Raw genomic sequence first — 18,114 nt, 5'->3', positions numbered from 1 at the left:
TCAAGGGGCCACATCATCACCTCCCCGTGGCACGACACACAGTATAACAGTTTCCGGTAAAGAAAGGAGTGCGCAGGAGTGTGTTCTCATGATTTATTGGAAGTAATTGACATTTAGGATATAATTGCTAGCAGGTCCTGTGTTGAGAAGATGACATGATGCTGTGGGAGTGTAGGGCGGCCTGAATGCACTGAAGAGCTGCCCTGAATCCCAGACTCTGAAGAGGCACCACAGAGTTTCTGTTTTCAAGCCTCCTCTTCATTCAACATGCCATCTTCATGCATCAGAAACTGTTACATTACTCTAACACCAATTCCCTTGTATTCTACTTAAGCTATCTTGTTAATTTCATTACACAGATTTAATTAAAAACCTGCTGTGTGAACATTTGGAGCAGGTGTTTGCGAATATCAGCTCGGACTACTGAGACACTGACGCTTGGGTGCCACCTCATCAATGGCTTCCCGTCAGGCCCCACCAGGAACTTTTCAAAGTTCCACTTGATGTCGTTGAGCTTAAGAGGCTCCCAGAACAATCTATCGCTGGGGTTATTGAAGCTGTCTCCAACCGGAGGGCAGGATTTCTGCATGAACAAAAAAAATATAAAAACAAAACAGGATATATGAGAGAGCAACAAATTCTGTGCACAGTCAAGTGAATAACGTCCACCCGACAGATCTATATGGGCACAAGACCAGCTTTTATTTGCAATAAAACCATTTTGTTGAGTAAATTAATCATTTACATGAAGGTAAAATGTTCTACATAATTCTTTATCAAATATAGCCAGCAAACCTAGTGAGAAGTTTTTTCAGTGGCTCAAAATATTGAAAAATCAGAGAGCTATTAATCAAAGTTATATTTGGAAACACTTCAACGTGTTGGTGTTTGGCTGTCCTTCTGTGCTGGGAGGGAGCACATCTGTGCAATATTAAGTAAACAAGAACTGCCCAGAACTTATCAGCAGGTCAGATTATAAAAGAGAACATAGATTTTTTTTTACAGCACCCAGCCTTGAGTGACAAACGTTGAGATATACTTTTGTTTAAAGAGTTCGTACACAGCTGGAAAATGACAGTCGTAATGCACTTTTTTGATTTTAACTACTATAAACAGACTACCTCTGATGTATCATATCCGCAAGCTGTCCATATCTTGAAAGGGAAAACTTACCTTAAGGAAAGTGAAAACCTCCTGCTCATTTTTTCCATTCACATCACCTTTCTCAAACAGCAGGAAGTTTGGGACATATCCATTGCCTGGTCTGACATGTCTGGAATCCAGAGAGAGAATGCTTATCAGTGGACGTGCCTCTAAGCACTTTGTGCAGCCGATGCTTCATGAGCTGCGACTTGGCAGCTGCCCTGGATTCACTCCAAGCAGAGCAAAAGGACACAATCTACTGCGAAGACTTTGCTATAGATATAAGATGACATAAATTCAACATGTTTGTGAGGCCACTACGAGAAACTGCCTGATTAATAGCCTGATTAAATGAAGTTTTGTTGATTGACAAAGGATTTACCATTATTGCAAATTCTTCTCTACATTCTGCTATGCAAATATATATTACAATATATACTGTCTAGTGAGATCATTGTGACTGAAATTTAGGGGATTCTCATATTTCCACATATTCTACAGGTTGAAAAAAAATCCAATAGAAGACACTTTCAAGTTCCCAGAAAGCTGAAATTTAGGAGAAACAAGATTTTCACCTGACAGCAAATTATATGTACAGTAGCTCTGACCTAATTGAGGCTCGCAATGAAATAGAGAGATTTCTCACTTTAAACCTGGCAGAATTTCATGTCTCTGCCCTGGTTCCTGTTTCCCAAACTGGTTGCATGGAAAGCCAAGAACAGTAAGTCCAAATGGTTTCATCTCGTCGTGTAGTGCATTCAGTTCTGGTAATAGAATAGAAAGATAAAATATTTTGGTTTTTTTGCATTGTTACACAAAATAATGACGCCTGTGGTGCTGTTTCTTACCCACATACTGTAGGGTGAGTCCTCAGTATGTAGCCGTATTGACGAAGAGGACACTCTTTCCGATGTAGTCACTGAAGTTTACAGTGTTACTCCCGTTTAGGGTCTTTGCATTATACTTGTGTATGGTGCCATCTATGGAAGCGTCACAGTGCTGGGGGTACAGACACAGGTCAATGCAATGTATATTTTTTTCAGCTGCCTAACAGACAACACAGTCACACAGCACTTATTCAGTATAGTATTTGGCTCATAAATTATGCTTACGTATGCAGACAAACAAATGATTCACATTTTCTCACCAAAAGCTAGGCCTTGACATTGGATTTGCACTCTTCTCACTTTCTTACTAAACTAATATTTGATTATGGGTGCTGTGTTTTGTAACATGTCAGACACCCACTCCTTTTAATGATTTTTGTTGAGTAATTTTCTTGGCATTGAAAAATAAAAAACCCTCTATTTCTCTTTGACAAACAAGAGACACCTACAAATTGTGTATGAGTAAATGTGCCCAGAACTAGTCATCCCTTATGTAAATCATGAATAATACAATAACAGACTGCCTGTTCATAGTCTTGTGTCTCTAGTTAATGAGTACTATGACATATGTATATAATATAATGACTTCTAAATTGTGTCCCAAATATATTTAATGTGAGGAAATACAATAAATGCTCATTAACACCTGTTTCTCTGAAAACACGTCATTTTTTAAAGAACTGTTGTTGTAATGAGCTTAAAAATGTTGGCAAGGCCCTCTGTCCTGGTTCCTGTGCAAACATCAACGTATGCACAGCAGCAAATGGATTCTAGGGCCTTAACTAAATAAACAAGACCCACTGGGGAGAGCTGCAACACTTTCACCTTTCTTCCCGCTCATACCTCTCTTGTTGTTGTTGTTATGTATGCCAGCCAAATGACATCTGCCCCATTACAAAACACAAGCCCAGTGTCAACAGACGAGGAGAACATTGCTCTCAAAGAGGCGGAGGCACTTGAATAGATTAAAAACTGCAGGCTGAGCTGGAACTGAGTTGATTTGTACCCACCTTGAAATAATATCCCTCTGTACTATACATTACAATTCAAATATTGACACATGGTATTTTACACAATTGACTCTACATATGTATAACAGACGTGATCCTGAGCAATGGGTACTGTATGTATAGAAAAGAGAAACTGTCAGAGTCATCCATGCTTGTAAAAGTGTGTAAACCACTAGGTGTTCAAGGTCAAAATTTGTCAATTGTAGCATTAATTGTAGCTGATATACCTTATTACAAGATAAGCAAAAAGTTTCAATCATACATAAATGTACTAACTTTTTGTTGTGGTTGATGGTCTCCTTTATTTGTGAGACCATGAAAGTTTACATAATGTCAACACCACATGGCAAAGGATTTAACCTCTGATGTAACTGTGTGGGGGTATGGGGTAACACCTACAAAAGCACCCTACAGCCATTGTGCATAATACAAAAAAGAGTCATAAGGATAGTAAACAATGGAGGATATAGCGAACACAGCAACATGCTGTTTTTATGGTCATATACATTGAAGTTCATGGATATAGTATAGTAAAAATAATTTATGAAGCAAGAAATAATCTACTATCAGGTAATATGCAAAATAGGTTCTCCAACAGAGAGGGGGGTTATAATTTAAGAGGAAATTCTGATTCAAAGAAACTCTGTGTTTGGGCCACTATGAAGAGTATGTGTATTTCAGTCTTTCAGTCCAGATCCATTGATCTGGATGTGAAGCTAAAACAAAGTACAAACATAAATCAGTTCAAGAAGATTAATATTAATATAACATTTTTAAGAGGTATATGGATGAGGAAGGGTTGTGCTAACTGTTTAAGTTTTATTATTTTTTTGACATTGGGTGGATACATAGAATTGGGATAGTTGTTTATAAATTGTATATATGAGTTTATGGATGAGTAGTTGAGAAAGGGATAGGTATAAATAAGTGTATACCTCTTTCTACTCCATTTCCAACATGTAATATTTAATTTGTGTTTATTGAGTTGTTGTATAGGCTTATTGTTTATTTCATTTTATTGTTATTCTTGTTTTGTTATTATCTGTTTTTTTATTTTTACATGTTCGAAATGAAATTGAAAAAACTTAATTACAATGACAAACACTACAACAAAAAGCTATTTGTTGTGACTATCATAAAGTTAAAATAAGGTGTCTATATAATTTTATCTGCACAAGCCTCATCAAATCCGGCTGGTGTGAGACCATTAGTCTGATTACTAATTATTATCAGCACTTATAAGCTATAAAAAGAGGTCTGGCAAGCACAGTTCCTTGGTCTCCAAAATTTCAGGTGCTTTAATTGGGCAAAGAAACAGCTAAATGATTTCATCTGTGGAGAGGAACATTCTCGAAAGTCCTAACAACATGCCAAACATGAATTGATGCTGCCAATTGGCATGCACCCACCTTTGCAGCTATGTTATTGTGATTTAGCTCTTTTGTCAAGTTCAGTCATACATTAGTTTGTCAACCCTCTTAACATACAAGTTAAATTATGACTAAAATAGACAGCAAAACATGCACATAGGTTAGTTACGACTCTTGATAGTTACAATCATTGTCAAACAACCATGACATGTATTCTGCTACATCTTAATTAAGCTTCATACAGCACAGATGTGAACTGGCATTATTACAATAATACCTGATGTCATGCAATTTAAGGTTGTCTGTCTGATCTGTCTTGGGGACAAAAGCTGTGTCCCCAATTGGTAAAATGCTGATTTTTGAGTCAGTGGTTAAGGTTAGAGTTAAGGTTAGGGTTAGGATTAGTAGTCACCAGGAAATTAATGCAAGTCTATGTAATATCCGCAAAATTGACAACATATAGGACAACATGTGCGTGCGTGTGTGTGTGTGTGTGTGTGTGTGTGTGTGTGTGTGTGTGTGTGTGGAGAGAGAGAGAGAGCAACAGGTACCTGGGTGAGCGGGAATCCAGCGGTGCAGGGTCGCAGCAGGCTGAGCAGCAGCACAGGCAGGAGGATCAACATCATGTCGACCTTCCACAGACGCGTTGTCTGCTCGCTGTGAATGTATGTCCGCTTCTCCCTCAGGATAAATAAACTCCTCTGCTGGTAGGAGGAGGGGTGGAGGGGTGCCACAGCTGGCTGAGATAACGCCCTCTGCTGACGCAAACTGCGCAAGCAATGACAGGCCTAAATAAAAAGATGCATGAATGAATAAATATATAAATAAATAAATGCAGTATAGATCAGAGTGCTTAGGTAGAAAAGACAGATAGTAATAACATAATGAGGAACCAGTGCTCTTTATGGGGCAAATTGATATCACTGTTTCTTGTTTATTATGAATAACTAAATAATGTCCCCCCTTAAAATTCCCTAATTCTGACAATCTGCCAAAAATAAAACAAGCACAGTTGGTTTCTGTTCTTGTCTTTCATTCTGAGCATGCCAGGTGCTTAACCTACTGTGAACATTCATAAACAGCATTCATTGAGATTGTTGAGGGAAAAAAAATACATGGAAAAAGTAATGAATAAAAGGTTCTACTTGGAGTGACAAGCCGGTCCTCGCTGAATCTTGACGGGTACAAGATGGTAAGCGTCACCTTTGCTGAACAGATGAGAAATACTGTTGGTTTAATTTTTATTCATGGATCATTTCCCCTCTCCCGGATCAGCTGTTGCCATGGTGAGCTGGTACTTGGCTAAATGCCCTGTGGGTGGCTGACAGGCCTCTTCCCAGGACTGTTTCTCAGCAATGTTGATTGTGACTAATGTTTTACACAGTGTTCACATCAGATGTGTGTTATCCCACGAAAATTAAGCAGCACGGCAACATGAAAATGGCAAAGCAATAACGCAGCAAAATTTAAGACAAAAAAAGATAAGACTCAAGAAAAAGAAGTGCAAGAAAGCAAAAGATGTTTAAATGTTTGAATGAAGAGTCTGAATTTGGTCAGTTATTACTCTGTATTTTATTCCTCTGGCTCACACATTGCCAGTGCATGTGCTCAGCTTGAACATGTAGTTTTATATGAACTCCCTCAACTGATCTTATTTAATACTGAGACGTAATACTAGTTTTATAATGGTATGACTGATATTTACCTGTCAGGGACTGGTTTGCATGCATAAATGCACCCTGTGAAAAAGAGAAAATCCACCTGTTATTTCTGTAATATTGCACAGTTCAATTTTATTTTGTGAATTTGTCTCAACTTAAAGGGAAAACATGTCCTCAAATAAAAGTGATGACCATCAAGTTGAACAGCACATAGACAGATCCTTGAGATGCTACACAAATGGTCAATATTTAAAAAAAACTCTTTGATAACTATTACAGCAACCATGGTGATTTTAATGACATGCAGGTACAGAACTGTAAGACTGATATTCAAATGAAACTTTAGGCCTTTTTCATTTACTTGCTCAGCACAAACTTAAAAAGACAATGCAGGTTTATTTACATGCAAAACTATTCTGGTGTGGGTACAGCTGGATCATGAGACAATGGCCTCAGGGTACAAACATAATAAGGTTGAAAACTGCACTGCACTTCAATGTTATTCAAAATACTATGGGACACTATACTCATAGAGAAGAAAACCTGTGATTCCTGTTATATTTTCTCAAAGTTGACCTATTCTACTATCAAACAATATTTCATCATCAGAGTTTGTGGAGCTGTTGTTATGTCAGTAGCTGCAGTTTAGGGCAGGTTTAAACTTGTGCTGTCTGGAACAAAATTACATGGTCTTTTAAACTGTATTGCTGTGTCCTCAGAAGCTGAGGCGTAAACCGAACCATCTGAACCCAGTTGCTGTGTCCTACAGAAATCACTTAAATGCCACAGGAGACCATTGTGTCAGAGGTTTAGCTTAAACTTACTGCGGATGTGGTTTAAGAGAGGTTTGAGGGCAGGTCTGTAGGGGCCGTCTTCACAAATTGTCTTATCTTACAATTATGGGTCCTCCTAAATGGAAATTAAAGTTCCTATCAAAGAGTTTCCCCATAAAATGTATTCATAAAGCTGCTGGGAGCAACTTTTATTGAGGGACTGAGTGAACTCCTATGCTAAGAGGAGGGGCGAGGTTGACCCTGCTGCTATGGACGAATTGAAACAAAAGCACAGGGCGGAAAGCGACAGCCTAATCCCATGTTGCGGCAGAGAGGGGAGGAGTTTCTTGTACTACAGTCAATGCCCTTTTGCACTAGTGTCTTGTTTTACAGTTTACATTGTCTTTTCACTACTGTCCTGTCTTATAGTCTATACTGTTTGCACCACAGTCTTTGTCTCTTGCACTATTATGTTATGCACAGCTTTGTTCAGTTTATATCCCTATGTTGTGTATTTTATGTCTTACACTGTCTACCTGTTTGTTGCACCATAGGCTCCTGGGAAATGGTATTTTATCCCAAATGTATACTTGTATATGGATGGGTTGACAATAAAGAGAGTCTGAGTTGTAGAGTTGTGTCCTGATCAATGAATAACGATCAGGACACAACTTTGACTGAGCTCTTTCTTTCTACATCAGATGGTCACCTCCAATAGTAATCCATCTATTCATCCATCCATTCGTGTAGGGAGCCCAGTTTCAACTCTCACCACATGAGGTCGACACTGAGCTCTCTGTTATCCGTGACGTCAGCTCCAGCGGTGCCGACACAGAGAGCTCTCGGCTCGGACTCGGCTGAGCTGGTGAAGAGATGGCGTCCCTTCTGCAGCCAGATAGAGTTGTCTATCTGGTCCGTGGAGAGAAAAGGATCAGAGCCCCCATATCTCAGCTTTATTTCTGTCGATACTGTAGTGAGCTACGGTCTCTGGAATGTGTGTCTCACGAGGTACGTTCACGTTATGCTTTGATTGTGATAAGCTCGCTATTAGCCAAGTCAGCAGCTACTTTGTTGTTAGCCGGCTGGCTAGTAGCTTTGACAGATGGGCGGGATTTGTCGAACCATGTCGCGCATTGTATGGCCGAGCCGCTTGTCAATCAACATTTTGTCCAACAGTCGCGTAATCTCATTGGCTGTTAGCGACGGTTTAACCCTTATTGGAGTTCGCGTTATTCTTAGCGGCTAATATGCTAGCGCTTGCTAATGGAGCTAAACGTTGATGTTTATAACGGTTATAAAGGATATTTACATGAGCTGAGTGTCCGAACAATAAATAAAGATTGTTTTAACGTAAGTCTACCTCCAGATAGCTTTCTTACGGTCAAAATGCAGCTTGTTAACGTGGCTCTCAGTCACCACACCCAGAGTCATATAGCCTAGATTTTTCCTGTGTGTCAACCTCACATTTCGTAGTCTTTGATTTTTCTACATTTTGGATCCAAACTTGAGATTATTTTCCACCAAGACTTCTTCCTAAATAATTCCATCAGTACACTTTTGTTGTCATCGCACCACTCTGCCCAAATTAAATGCTAACGTTGTGGGTGTTGACACTGATATTTAGGAAACCGATGAAAATGAAAGAATTAGATGCACATTTTTGAAGTTAAAAAAGTGTAAGTTTAATGAAATGAACAAAAGAAAAGCAAATTGGATAAAGAAAGTTTTTGTCTCCCCTTTTCAGTTAATTATTCCATTTCATAATCCTTTCAAAAACAACTAAGAATGGACAAAGAAAACAAAATCAACTTTGGGAGAAGTAAAAGCTTTCTTTCCTTTAATAGACTTTCCACTACAGTATATGGAGATGCTGCTACTCAGTTAGTCACATACATATATTTATTGTCTTCCCTTGTACCTCTCTCTCTGATCAGGTGGACTCCCACTATTGCCCGAGCTGTCTGGAGAATATGCCATCTGCAGAGGCAAAGCTCAAAAAGAACAGGTGAGACTAACCTGCAGACCTGTAGAGAAAGCTGTATATCAGTAAAGTGGTCATAGCTGTCTGGTCTCCCCTACTTTGGCATATTTATGTAATTAATTTCCTTTCCTCAATTTCTGTGCGCTCCAGGTGTGCCAACTGTTTCGACTGCCCATGTTGCATGCACACCCTGTCCACCCGGGCCACTAACATCCCAGCTCCTCTGCCTGATGATCCTACCAAGACTGCGATGAAGAAGGCCTACTACCTGGCCTGTGGCTTCTGCCGCTGGACATCCAGGGATGTGGGAATGGCTGACAAATCAGTTGGTGGGTCCTGACATAATGTAGACACATTCATGTGGTCATATTGACAATATTTCCAAACTTTTAACAAAAGGAATAAGATGCATCAACTCTACCAAAGCACCATCTTCTGTCAAAGTCCTGTTCCACAGTTGCTCATTAGTTCAGCTCAGAAATAAAGCTGGTATGGGTTTTATTTGTTCTTTATGACTAAAATGTCTAAGTATCATCTTTTGGTGCATTTTGTTCACTGCAGCTAGTGGTGGATGGCAGGAGCCAGAGAATCCTCATAATCAGCGGGTAAGTTTCTCTCCTGTGGTCATTTAAATTCTCTCGAGTTGCTCACATGTTTCCTGATCACACATTGATATATTTTTGAATAGATGTCTCTTAGTAAATCCCCCACACACTTAGCCGGCCTGAGGCAAAAGCAAACTAAGCGGTTGCTTAGTGCCTCACGAACAACAGTGGTCCCTCAAATAAACAACTTAAAAATGCTCTTTTTATTTGTCATCATTTAAATTGTTGTTAAAACAGATTATCTTATATTTTTGCATCTATTGCAGAGTACCTCACATTCACAAATATTAAATAAAAATCATCTGTATTAATAGTTCCCTTTCAAATGTTATTTACTGACCTCAAAGTGTAACCATACAGTATGTTGTGCTACGACACTGTTGGTGAGACATTGTTGGGAGAGGGTTGGCATAAAATACATGGAGTATCGATGACCATCTCTGGATCGAATTTTTGTTCCCTACAGATCAACAAGCTGATCGAGTATTACCAGCAGCTGGCTCACAGAGAGAAGCAGGAGAGAGACAGGAAGAAGCTGGCCAGGAGGCGACAGTGCATGCCTCTGGCATTCTCGGTACTCTGCTCCCTCTGAGCTCAACAGTTGCACTCAACCTTTTGAAAACTCTGCCCTGTCTTCTTTAACCTTTTTAAATGTCAAACAGCCTGTTGTCTCATTGTAAATGTTACAAAATGTGCAGATACTATTGGAGAAGAACTTTTATCAGCATTTGCTTCTAAGAGACTGATTTGATACAGAAGCTCACCCTAAATCTCAATGATATTACCAAGGGTACACTTAATATATGCACTGTTGAGGATATTATATGATTAGTGCACCTTAAACCAAAACAGGTGGGAATAATTTGCTATAACAGCTGGAGTAGTTTTTGGAGTTGGAGTGCCACATGTCCACACGAAGGCAGATAAATCTGAAAGCTCTGTTTACATGTGAAACAAAGTGTTTCAGTAGTTAATTTGGTTGTTGTAACTGACATATTTTTCTGTTTCTTTTGTAAAACACTCTTGAATAATAATTCCTGAGCTGGACTGCTTGCAAATGTCTGCTGCAAAGTCTTCATATACATAAAGGCAAATCAGTGACAACACCTGCACAATATGGCATTTAAACAAAGTTAATTTACTGCTACAGAGTACCTCACTGTGCCTGCGAGGTCATATGTCATCTTTTTGGAAAAACTTGGCTTTGCTCGTCTACTCTCCAACAAGAGATCCACGTTTTCAGATATATCCTTTCTTAAGCACGTTTGTTATCTGCACCATTCTCAGGTGTAAAAACGCCATCTGTGTGTAGCTGGAAGGCCACAACAGAAGAAAAGTGGTTTTGAAATGTAGTCGTGTTGGTGCGGGCACGGTCTTCATGCTTCTTGAGCTTGTTGACACATTGTTTACACCTCCTGCCTTCTGCTTTTACAATATTTAACATTCAGTACTGTGAAGCGATATTTCCCATGGTGTATCAGTAGCATTTTCAAACACTTAAGCTGTGATGCCCTGCAGTTGTTTTCCATTACTGATGCATTTCTGTTGCTCTTGCATGTCACCATTTGCCACTAATGTTTGCTTAATCACTTTGGTTTCACCTGGTTCTGTATTCTCTCTTTTTTTCTTTGCTAATGCACTCTGATATTTTGGTTTTGACCCCCCAGCAACACACTATTCATGTGGTGGTGAGTTGTATTTTTCACAACTTGGGTAGTCTCGTCTTTACAGGAGCACTGTCATCTCTGTATCTCTGTTCATGTCTAATATGTTAGCAGTGACCTCACAGATCACATGAATGTCTCCGTGGGTAAATGAGAGATCTGCACAATGGGAGCCTTTCTGTTGGTTAGAGGGAGAGAAGAAATACAGTAGTGTAACCAGATCAAAATATTTTTAATACTAATCAAATCATGAATCCCCAGACTGTCAGAGTTGATTCTCTCCCACTGTACTTGGCAGAAAGGCTCCTGTTTTTGTCTCTTACCACAAGACAAACACAATTGTTTTTGGCTTGTTTTAGTGTTTATTTAGATGTCAAATATCTTTTTTCCCCCTGTTTTGTTTTTAAAAGTTGTCAGAAGTTCCCTTTGGGGCCCTGACTTAGTGTTAAAAGTAGTCTGTAGCAAAAGTAGTTGTAGATTAAGTAATTACATACATGCTATTTTGAGTCCTTCATTTTCAGAAGGCCAAATGTTTGATCATGTTGTTTCCTACTCACTCAGGAAAAATATGGCCTTGGTACCAGACTGCAGAGGCAGAGGCCTGGAGCTCCCATATCAAGTCTGGCTGGTCTTTCGTGAGTCGTCTTTTGTCATATACCTGGAATTACTGCTCTTACTCCACACATGTAACATTTGTTTTCTATCAAATTCATATTATTGGTGACTTAGATAGATTAAAGTGATTTCTTACCTTCCAGCAACCATTGGTTTTTCAGTGTGCCATGAAAATCAGTTTGCAGAGCCTTGAAACTTGGCTTGAGACCTGTAGGTAATCCATTACAGTGAGCAGTTCATCACCCTTATTTTCTCTCAAAGTTACATCATCAGCACTGTTTATTAATACAGTTGTGAGCAGGGATCATTTTTAAAGCTGTCCTCTGTGTAGTGTTCAATAACCCTGCCCAACATATGAAAATTAATAAGCGGCTGCCAAAAAAAGCTATATTGACAAAGAATGTTGGCAAGAAATCACATCCAGGAGACAAATGTAAAGCAGACTAGAAAAAACATACATAAATAATGTGACTTTAGTTGCTTCTTACTTTTTTAAAGGTTGCTGCACAGTAGGCAAGTCTCAAATCTCAGATGTTATAGTGTCCTTTAAGGCACCAACACTGAGTCCCGTTTCTGAACCTCATACAACTGTTATGTAACTCGGACATGAAATAAAGCTGTTAACTGTGATGGATTACCTCAAATTAGTTTTGCAAATTAACAAAAAAATAGTTTTACTGAATTCTGGAAAAGCATGAAAGTATTTTTTAGCCAATTATAGACGAGTGATAGAAATGAGTGAACATTCAGTTTATATTAAATGCCATTCATTATAGCCTTAAAGAGGGTGAGGACCAGAAGGAGATCACCATTGAGCCTGCCCAGGCCCTTGATGAGGTGGAGCCCCTGCCTGAAGATTGTTATACCAGGCCCATCAGTTTACCGGAGGGTAAGAGGTTCTCCAACACTCACTAAACATTACTAATGATTTGAGAATAATGATTTTTGTAAGGAGCTCTATAATTGAAATGTTGTTGCCTCCTCTCAGTGACCACGCTGCGCCAGCGACTTCTGCAGCCTGACTTCCAGCCTGCGGGGGCATCTCAGCTCCACCCCAGGCACAAACACCTCCTGATGAAGCGCTCACTGCGCTGCAGGGTCAGTGAGGCTTTTACTGTCCTTTCAATCGAAGGCTGTTGTTTTTATGTGGATCACATTTAGATAATAATGTTTTTCTTAATTTCCTCCTCCAGAAATGTGAGCACAACTTGAGCAAGCCAGAATTTAATCCTACTTCAATCAAGTTTAAAATCCAGCTGGTGGCTGTGTGAGTATTGGTCATCAGATTCTGTCCTGGACATCTGTTTTCATTACGTAGTTGAACATTAGTTTTTAATGAAACATCTAAATCAGCCTGAAGCCTGATGCAGTTTAATTAGATTAAGGTCCTGTTAGCCAAGCTTATGTTCAGGAAATTCTTCATGCAAAAATAGCTTAATATTAAACGTGTATTGTTATTGTTACTTTTAAATTAAAATAAACTTTTTGTTTTTGTTTTTACATGATTAAAATTGTCTTCTGCCAAATAGCAATGATAATGTTCTGAGGAGTTCATGGTTTGTGAATGGTGGCTTTTTAACTCATACCACCAAAGACGCTGTGAATCCCCAAAGATGGTATTAATTACAAAATGTCTAGAGTGACTGTTTGTCACAGTAAATACTTATTATTGTTAATCTTTTTCTTTGCCATGGCATATTGCATGGAAAATGTTTTCCAGTCCAATCAACTTTATTTTTGTTGTTTTCATTTTAGCTTTTGAACAAATTTAGTTTTTAATGCTTTCTCAAATGCTGTAAGTGTGTTTGAATGTTACAATGTGTTGATCGGCTTTCTGTCTTTTCCTCCTACAGGAGTTATATCCCTGAAGTGAGAATTATGTCCATTCCAAATCTCCGGTACATGAAGGTCAGTTTGTACAGCATATTGTTTACACAGAAATGTATTCTTTTCTTCAACGACTCTACGCTGCTTTTAAAGACCTGGCTGACTCAGCAGTAGCAATGCCATTTGAGCTTAGGTCGACATTATTACATTATCATCATTATTGTCCTTCAGGGAAATTTGCCTTTCAGCCTGTATCTCATACCCAATACATAAACAATCAACAAGTAAAAGCAACCACAAAATCACGTCATAAATAAGATGATAAAAGTATTTTACAACCAAGAACAGAGGCCAGTATGAAAGTGAGAATGATCAACATCACAAGTCAAGATGTGAAGCAATCAGAGATGTTGTATCTCACAGTACTTGTCAGTACTAATACAGATGTTAATCAGGAGAGTCTGGAAAGCACCTTGCTTTCCTAAGAATATGTTTGTACTTAATCTCCCTGATAAGGAAAAAATGTCGCAATCTATACCTGAACAAAAATCCTTGGTCCTAAGATATTTACTGAACATCAGAGCACTGCATAGCGTTTACAAATGAACTCAATCAGCTTTACAAGGTAATTTGGGTTAAACTGTGGTCTTTTTTCCCTCCCTGTCCATCTAGGAAAGCCAAGTGCTGCTGACTCTGACCAACCCAGTGGAGAACATCACCCATGTCTCATTGGCTGCTTGTGAGGAGGAAGATCCTGATGACATCAATAGCACTGCCAAGGTATTAAACTGTTTATTTTTCCTTTCCTAGCAACAGTACAAACATTGACAGTCTGTTTGACACAATCAGTGTCAAACAGACTGTCAATGTTTGTATCTTCTACCTCTACTGACACTAAGGCAGGATAAAGAGATAAAGAGAGCTGTTTGGACTTGCTTTAAGGAGACTTACAGGGCCAGTGTGTAGGACTTAGTGGCATCTAGTGGTCAGGTTGCAGATTGCACTCAACTGAATACCCCCCTCTCCCTCCCTCCCATTAGCCAATAGCTTTATAAGACGACAGCATGTCAAGGCTATGTGTCAACCAGCTTGTTTTGGGGTAATGTATGGCTTACAAACAGAATATAAAGGATGGGCACAGTTACAGATTGTGGTAGTTGTTCACCATATGCTTGTTAATTGCTGCACGTTATGTCAAACACTTCTCCTCCAGTGTTACCAGCGAACTTAAAGAGTGTGCAGGGTGGTCGGCTCCTTCACGCTGCCCGCTCCTTATGGAATAGGTAGCCTTCACATGGTCTCATATGCGCAGCAGTTACGGTCCCATTTTACCTCCATCTGTCAGCTGTCACATGCACAGAGGAGAGTGCCGTGTTCCAGAGGAAGACAGTCTGCTGAGCCGCCTGTTGCCAGCAGCCACTCCGAGGCTTCTCATTGACTACAGGCTGTTTGTCTTGGCCTCTTTAGTGATGAATTCATGGGCCAGGCTGGGTAAGGACAAGCTCCTGGCCAAAACAGAGCGTCTTCATGACCCATTTCCGTTCGCATTACGGCCAAACAGAGAGTGCAGTTGTGTCATTCTGCATGATCTGATATTCAAACACCTGGAGGGCTGTGTGAACCACATCCAGCCACGCTCGGTTGATTTGAAAAACCAGCTCTTCCAAAGGCTGTGTTCACTCACCTCTTAAATAGTTTAGTTTGCTGATGACTTAAAGGGTACAGTACATTCAGTTTACACACAAATGCGATCCAAATTTTCTCACACGGGATGCATATTTGTCTTTATTTTCTGAGCAAACATTAATCGAGGTATGTCCAAATCAGGTTTTGGGAAACTGTCATATAGAATTCATCAAGAGATACTGTGGTCATAAGCTTTGCAACCTCAAAGAGCTGCTAGTGATCATTTGAGAACTGAAAATATCATTATCCGGTACCCCGATATTAGTACTCACATTATAACTGTCTTGGTCCGTTCACTAATGGTTTATTTCAGAACTGTGTGATTCTTAAATGTAATCCTGACTCCAGAGAAGGAATGTGTTCAGACAGCTGGAAAGGCTTCATGCAACACAATCTCTGGCTCCAGAGAGGAGCTAAAACCATGTTAATAAATTAAATAAAGTTTAGTATTTTTACCTTTTAAGACATAAATCCACATTAGCGTGTTTCAAAGAAAACTGAGGAGCATCATAAAGATCAAAATCTTGGTTGGCCTCACAGCAGTCTGAAATGATTGAATGTTTGAACTGCTTTTTTCTTTTAGGTCATAGTACCTGGCAAAGAGCTGGTCTTGGCAGGCAAAGATGCTGCTGCTGAGTACGATGAATTGGCTGAACCTCAGGACTTCCAGGATGACCCAGAGTAAGTTAACAAAACACACACACACACACACACACACACACACACACACACACACACACACACACACACACAGAATTAATCGTGTGAACTATTGTGAGGCAACTTTTAACCTTATGTCCATCTCCTACACAGTGTTGTTGCCTTCAGGAAATCCAACAAGATTGGTTTCTTCATCAAAGTGATCCCTCAGAAAGAAGAGGATGCAGATGTCACTGTTTCATTTAAGGTCCGGCACGACTTCCGCAACCTCGCAGCTCCCATCAGGCCGAGCGAGGAGGGAGCTGACACCACCACTGAGGCCATTTGGCTCACCCATCACGTAGAGCTTAGGCTGGGACCACTCGCTCCCTGAACATGAATGCTCAGTTTACCCTCAAACAGTCCCACAGTCTTAGTGTCGGGTTCTTTGAGCTAACTGGAGGATTGGTTTAATTTAAAAATGATTTCTGATTCTGCTTATTAATATGAAAGAACTATTTGAAATCTACTTGGCATACAATTGATCCAGAGGGAGTTTTTTTGTTGTTGTTTTTGTTTCAGCATTAAGTTGCCTCATCAGATACATTGTGAAATATATGATATAAAGCTCCCTATGCTGCCCAGTTTATAAAACAAACTACCTGAGAAGAGCATCAAGTTCAACTTGACTTCATGAGAAGTACTTTAAAGTACTGTAATCATGATAATATACTGTATTTCACCACATCATCCTCCTCAGTTTAAACACTTTACCATCTATTATTACAAACTTAACATAAACTGCAAACAACCACATGCAGTATATACACATTTATTTACTTAACTTATTTAAAAATAAGTTTTATTTCGTAGGAAAAAATCTGCTTTTGCTGTTGCAGGAATGTGAAAAAGCATTTATCACATAAGAGTATTTTCTTTGAAGCAAAGCAATTATAACCTCCCAGTCTCTCCACTCTTACTCTTACAAGTACGTTGTGTTTCATTAAATGTGTGAGCTGTTTTGTGGAATACTCGCCTTTGCTGTATGTAGCAAATAGTGCTCAAAGATAAGAGTGGTTGTATGCAATAATGTAACAGCAAGGAGATCACAAGAAACTTTGTCGAGAATAAAAGATGAGCAGAATCGGAAATCATAACTAAGAACAATCCATACATTTCCCAACCGTGCAGCACACACACTCTTCTGCGCTTTCGTATCCTTGTCACCCTCCTTTTCTGCAGACAACAGTATCGTATTAACTCGCATGCTTCAGCTATAGTGAATATTGCAACCGTTAGTCATCGCAGTTACCGATTCTGTACTCTATTCTGTTCAACAACGCTTGTTTCTCTGGGGTGACGGTGACACCCGCCCAGACAGGGAGGATCGTTTTACTATTGTCTGAAGTCACACAGTAACTTTCTTGGCACTATGGAGAGGGTGTATAAGAACCTCTGCAAATTACTTTAAGTACAAAGTGTTCATTGGTTTAATGTGTTAAGACACTATCATTTTCTTCTGATTTAAACAAATTCTTTTGGTTTGTAGGATTTACTGACTTCTCTGTCAGTGTGTATTGTAAGCTGCTGTCATTTTTGGTTTTCAGTGTGTAAACTTAGTAAAACAGAGCCTTACAACACAGTTAATCTTCTGTACTGGCTAATAAAAATAATGTGATACTGTAACTGATGTCTTGACTTTTTCAGTTTTTTGTTTGTCATGAATTGTGCTGTACTCATTCTCACCACAGGATGGAGCTACAGGGAAACAGTTTTTATTAGACAGTGGTTGCATTGGGGAGAGCTGCTTTGGGTAGACATCAGAGGAAACTGGCATATGTGTTCCAGGAGATAGTCTTGAATTCTTCTGATGATATTCTTCTGAGGGTAGTAATGCACGAGAAAGCATAACAAATGGATCTAGACTATAACATTTTAAAGAAATCCAAGCAAAACTAAATGCAGTCTCCAGGATATGAGTCATGACGATGAAATGTCTGCTTGTCAACAATAGGAGCAGATAGTAAGAGAGCGGAATTAGTCTGTACACATGGGACAGTTTATATCCTCTGAAAAAAGGCAGATCAGATATGTGATGCAGGCCTGTTGCAACTCTCCAGTGAGGCTGTCTGCCGTGTAAACAGATCCACTCAGTCTGGGTAATAAAGCCATGATTTTCTTTTATCTCTGGCAGATATAAACAGTCTAGAAGAGTGGCCTGTGCGAGAGCCATAAATCACCAATGAAGATGAG

General features: G+C 39.4%; 2 protein-coding genes across 3 annotated transcripts; one reads left to right on the top strand and one right to left on the bottom strand.

The window, feature by feature from the left end:
* Positions 1-79: 79 nt before the first annotated feature.
* Positions 80-5,185, bottom strand: gpx3 (glutathione peroxidase 3). Its single transcript, XM_067598873.1, has 5 exons — positions 4,962-5,185; positions 1,992-2,142; positions 1,790-1,907; positions 1,174-1,273; positions 80-583 (listed from the first exon to the last, which is right to left on the bottom strand). Exons 1-5 carry the CDS (start codon positions 5,034-5,036, stop codon positions 362-364), a joined length of 666 nt encoding a protein of 221 aa, XP_067454974.1. The 5' UTR covers positions 5,037-5,185; the 3' UTR covers positions 80-361.
* A 2,475-nt stretch (positions 5,186-7,660) lies between these two features.
* Positions 7,661-17,547, top strand: dctn4 (dynactin 4). 2 transcript variants are annotated; one of them, XM_067598864.1, is made up of 14 exons: positions 7,661-7,852; positions 8,779-8,849; positions 8,976-9,154; positions 9,387-9,430; positions 9,897-10,004; positions 11,098-11,118; positions 11,656-11,729; positions 12,486-12,598; positions 12,698-12,807; positions 12,903-12,976; positions 13,563-13,617; positions 14,209-14,316; positions 15,806-15,903; positions 16,036-17,547. In XM_067598864.1, exons 1-14 carry the CDS (start codon positions 7,718-7,720, stop codon positions 16,253-16,255), a joined length of 1,410 nt encoding a protein of 469 aa, XP_067454965.1. In that variant the 5' UTR covers positions 7,661-7,717; the 3' UTR covers positions 16,256-17,547. The 2 variants fall into 2 exon arrangements, with proteins under 2 accessions (XP_067454965.1, XP_067454966.1); XM_067598865.1 differs by lacking the exon at positions 11,098-11,118 and having other exon boundaries at positions 7,662-7,852.
* Positions 17,548-18,114: the final 567 nt, after the last annotated feature.

This window comes from Thunnus thynnus, chromosome 9 (assembly GCF_963924715.1).
Source record: "Thunnus thynnus chromosome 9, fThuThy2.1, whole genome shotgun sequence".
Classification (NCBI taxonomy): domain Eukaryota; kingdom Metazoa; phylum Chordata; class Actinopteri; order Scombriformes; family Scombridae; genus Thunnus; species Thunnus thynnus.
The sequence above is the reverse complement of the archived record's forward strand: the minus strand, read 5'-3'. Positions and strand labels throughout refer to the sequence as shown.